Below are 4,501 nucleotides of genomic sequence, written 5' to 3'. Positions count from 1 at the left end.
ATGGATGGGAGAACAAATGAACCATTTGAACAGGTATTTCTTTATACTCTTCAATGCAACCAGTGTATAGACCCATAGGATAAAACACTCATATAATTTAGTATCTTGAAAAAAGTATGCTTCAGCCAAAGAACTGACATATATCTTTTGACCATTTAGCTAAATCAAATGCCTGTTAATGACCAAAGACTCCATTCATTTATGTCTTTGCCTTATTGTTCCCCTCTCTGTAGATATTAATGCTTACTCCATAAATTAGCGTATTATCTTTAAAACCCAGTCTCTAGTTTCCATGGACACTAAATAGGGAATTATTAAAGATTAAAATGGTACAAGTCAAAAAGTTATCTTTAGATAATATTTTCAGAATCAGCCAATCCAAAGAACCCAAAATTAGGGCCGAAATTTTCTGTTATGCTTCCTGGGTTGTAGACCAAAAGAAGTATCAAAGAAGCAGGGAAAACAAGCTCCAAGATGGACAAGTCTCTGAACAAAGATTGCAGGACAAAAATTGTAATCTCTCTGTCACATCTCCCTCTCCCGCCCTACGAGTCTCCTTACTGCCCCTCTTACATCTTTGTTTCTCAGAGTGTAGATTAGAGGGTTGAGGCTAGGTGTGACAACAGTATAAAAGAGGGCAATGAACTTGCCTTGATCTTGAGACTCTCCTGATGGTGGCTGCAGATATATGCAGATGACTGGAATGAAAAAGAGGAACACAACCGTAAGATGGGCTCCACATGTCCCAAAGGCTCTCTGAAGTCCGGTTGTTGACTGCATCCTCAGCACAGCCCGGGCAATGGCAGCATATGAGCTGAGAATGAGGATGAGGGGTATGAGAACAAAAATGGAGCTCATGATCAGGAGGGTCAGCTCATTAACATGGGTATCAACACACGATAATCGCAGCAGTGCTGGGACTTCACAGAAGAAATGGTCCACTCGGCGATGTCCACATAGGGGTACCCAGAAGGTAAAGGAAGAATGAAGTGCTGAGGTGGTGAAGCCACTGACCCAGGAAGCCACAGCCAACAGGTGGCAGAAACGAGGGTTCATGAGGACAGCATAATGCAAGGGTCTACAGACAGCTGCGTAACGGTCATAGGACATCACCACCAGGAGGACACACTCTGTGGTTCCCAGTGCAAGGACAAAGTAAAGTTGAATCATGCAACCGGTGTAGGAGATGGTCTTTTCTGGGCCCCAGAGGTTGGCCAGCATCTGAGGGATGGAGCTGGTGGTGTAGCAGAGATCCAGAAAAGAGAGGTTTGAGAGGAAGAAGTACATGGGAGTGTGGAGATGGGCGTCCAGGTACGACAAGATAATGATGGACAGGTTGCCTATCAATGTCATCAAGTAGAACATCAAGATAACCACAAAGAGAGCTACTTCCAGATGAGGCCACTTGGAAAAACCCAGTAGAACCAAGTAGCCTTCAGAACTTGCGTTTTTTCCCCTCATCATTCATTTTTTCCTGGACCTGAAGGAAGAGTCATAAACTCAAACGCTGCCCATTCATCATCAATCCCTTACCTGCAGACTGGCAAAAACCCATGACATTTCCAAATCCTGCTCTTTTGACAGTAACAGTTTTATAGTTTTATTTTCATGTTTCATTCAGATATTTTTCCTGTTGTGGATAAAATCAATAACTTTTCAAGAGAATGAGGTCTTTTCATGCATCCCTAAGTTAGTATTTGTTTTGTTTTTTTAACATTTTATTATGATATGTTAGTCACCATACAGTACATCCTTAGTTTTTGATGTAGTGTTCCATGATTCATTATTTGTGTATAGTACCCAGTGTTCCATGCAATACGTGCCCTCCATAATACCTAAGTTAGTATTTGGATAAATAAAAATTAAAGATTATATTCCATAGCATAAAAGCCAATTTTCATGAAAAATAATCTTTTTATTTTTACAAAAAGAAACACTTTCAATTTATTCCTCTTTTAGGTATTTCAGGGTTACTTCCAGTTTTATGGTTACAGAGAAAGGGACATCTCTAGTCTTAATAAAATCTTACATATAAATGAGAGTTTACCATGAGCTGAAAAACAACTGCGTAACAACTGAAATGTCAACAACAAAATGTCAATGTGGGTGAAAAAAAATAAGCTTCAATTGCTTTATGATTATAGGAAGAACAAAGTATTCTTATTCATTTATTTATGCAAATAGCTTCTTCTAGACAGAAAACAGCATGCAACTGGAACTATAAGGAAAGGCACATGTGTGCACACACACCCAAGAAAGAGTATTCCCACTATGAGCTGAACTAATGGTCTTAATCCTGCTTGAAAAGTGAAATAGACTGGAAGATTCAGTGATGGGATGCTTCCAACCATAAATGAGACTAGAACTAATTTTGGGGTGACCAAAATTAAATTACAGAGTTGAAGAAAACTGCAGAGGGAGCAAGAGGAAAGGGGATGGTGTTTGGAGCAGGAAAGAGGACAAGAACCGATGGTGCTGCTTGGGGTTGAAAGTGTGTGACTCCAAGGTGTGAGGCCTAGACAACAGCATGGAAAGACAGTTTCCACAAAATTTCATGTGCTTTAAGGACAGCAGCTAAGATATTTGAACTCTGAGTCATAATTTATAATTATTCCACATTTTTAGGTTTTCTACGATTTCAAATGGTGCCTCTGAATAGAAAATTCAGAGTTTTAATAGACAAAGATAGGTGAACATTGCATAATGTCCAATCAACAATTTATCTTGTGTTTGTTCTTTTGTAAAAAAAAAAAAACAAAAAACAAAGTTAAGGAACTCAAATGAGCATTAATAATTTCGTTTACAGTTGTTCCTTTTCTCTTGCGCATTACTAATCTTTCATAGAAAAGATAAACACTTTACTATACAGTTGTTGCTAAAAGACGTAATGGCCCACACTTACATGTTCCCAAGTAGTTCTGACCAGCCCATCTGTCCCTCACTCCCTGATAGACGATGGCAAAGACAAATTCAGCCAGACCAGACCCACCTGCAGTCTTTTGAGGGGTTTTACTAGCTCCAATACTGTAATCTTGAAAAAGATAAAAGGTTTGAGTTACAGCTGGAAAGATAAGAACATTGACTGCGACCCAAGACTGGAAGACTGACTCTCAGAGATACCTATACACCATTTAGTATTATTGGTAATATGTCATTAACCTCTTGAGGGATGGGGGGAGGGAATTCCAAGCGGTTTCCTTTTTATTTCCCTACAATAAGAAGTAATACATCACAAAATATTTTAACTCAAATGCTGTGGGTGTTTTCTCTGAGGTGGACAAAGTTTTCTCTCCTTACAAAGCTGCCTGAATTCCTTACTGCATTAATTAAAAGAAAGCGGCAGTCATGTGTTGTTTCTTTAACTGCTGTGCCAACCGTTGTTCAGCATTCTCCTAGAAGTAGAAAGGGATGGGAGATAAGGGGCAAAAAAATACAGAATTCATAAAGAAAGAAGTTTGGAGACTTATGGCTTGATTTTCTTCTTTGGAGAAGAGGGAATGAAGACCCTATCAAAGGTAGCTTTTGAACTGTGGAATAAAATCCCCTCTCTTTCTTGAAGACGAACGTTATAGGGGAAATGGGTGGATTAGCACTGTCTTCTCACCCCAGTGTCACTAACTGACGTTGTCCGAATTCCTGTCATACCCGTTCCTTTGAACTAAACCTGACTCTTAAGCCCGGCTCGCTCAGTCGGTCCACGCTGACCTTCCTGCGTATCGCCCCTCTCCCTGCTGTTCACTTCCTGGACGACGCCTTACCGTGTACAAAGCAATGCAGCTCTCAGGCTGCCATGCAACCTGAAAATACCAACCTAACTGCCTCCCTGTACCATCTGTGCTAATGTCCAAAATCTGTTCATGGAAAGCAGAGTCTAAAACAAACCGTGATTGCCATTATCACAGAAGAGAAGGCCTGGGCCTGTCCAAAAGATGTGCTTTGAACAGAATGCAAGAATTCTTTAGGGCATTTGAGGTATCAGGGGATGGAACTCTTATCCCAGAGCAAACAGAGCCTTTGTGCAAACAAAAAGAATAATGTTACTTTCTTTCCTTGAATGGGACCATGGGGAATGCAAATCTCAATATTGCAGTTAATGCTCTTTATGGAGCTGTCCAGGTTAGGACAGCGTAATGTTCACAAGATAAAATTCCTTTTTTTATTATGTGCAGTTAGACAACTTATAGTACATCATTAGTTTTTGATGTCGAGTTCAAAGATTCATTAGTTGTGTGTAACACCCGGTGCTCATCACAACACGTGCCCTCCTTAATACTCATCACCCGGTTACCCCATCCCCCGACACCCCTCTCTTCTGTAACCCTCTGTTTAATTCCCGGGGTTCAGAGTCTCTCATGATTTGTCTCCCTCTCTGATTTCTTCCCCTTCAGTTTTCCCTCCCTTCCCCTATGGTTTTCCATGTTATTCCATATGTTCCACATATGAGTGAAACCCTATGATAATTGTCTTTCTCTGCTTGACTTATTTCACTTAGCATAATCCT

The 4,501-nt window shown here is 40.3% G+C and overlaps 1 protein-coding gene across 1 annotated transcript; it reads right to left on the bottom strand.

Annotated features, from left to right (window-relative positions):
• Window positions 1–525: 525 nt before the first annotated feature.
• On the bottom strand, window positions 526–1,504 carry LOC103681992 (olfactory receptor 2J3). Its single transcript, XM_008711564.2, has one exon. It carries the CDS (start codon window positions 1,462–1,464, stop codon window positions 526–528), a length of 939 nt encoding a protein of 312 aa, XP_008709786.1. The 5' UTR covers window positions 1,465–1,504.
• Window positions 1,505–4,501: the final 2,997 nt, after the last annotated feature.

The sequence above is a fragment of the Ursus maritimus genome, unplaced genomic scaffold (genome assembly GCF_017311325.1).
Source record: "Ursus maritimus isolate PB19 unplaced genomic scaffold, ASM1731132v1 scaffold_30, whole genome shotgun sequence".
Lineage (NCBI taxonomy): Eukaryota > Metazoa > Chordata > Mammalia > Carnivora > Ursidae > Ursus > Ursus maritimus.
The sequence above is the reverse complement of the archived record's forward strand: the minus strand, read 5'-3'. Positions and strand labels throughout refer to the sequence as shown.

Excerpts from the sequence above, each read along its gene's own strand:
- LOC103681992 (XM_008711564.2), bottom strand. The coding sequence starts at position 1,464 with ATGATGAGGGGAAAAAACGCAAGTTCTGAAGGCTACTTGGTTCTACTG.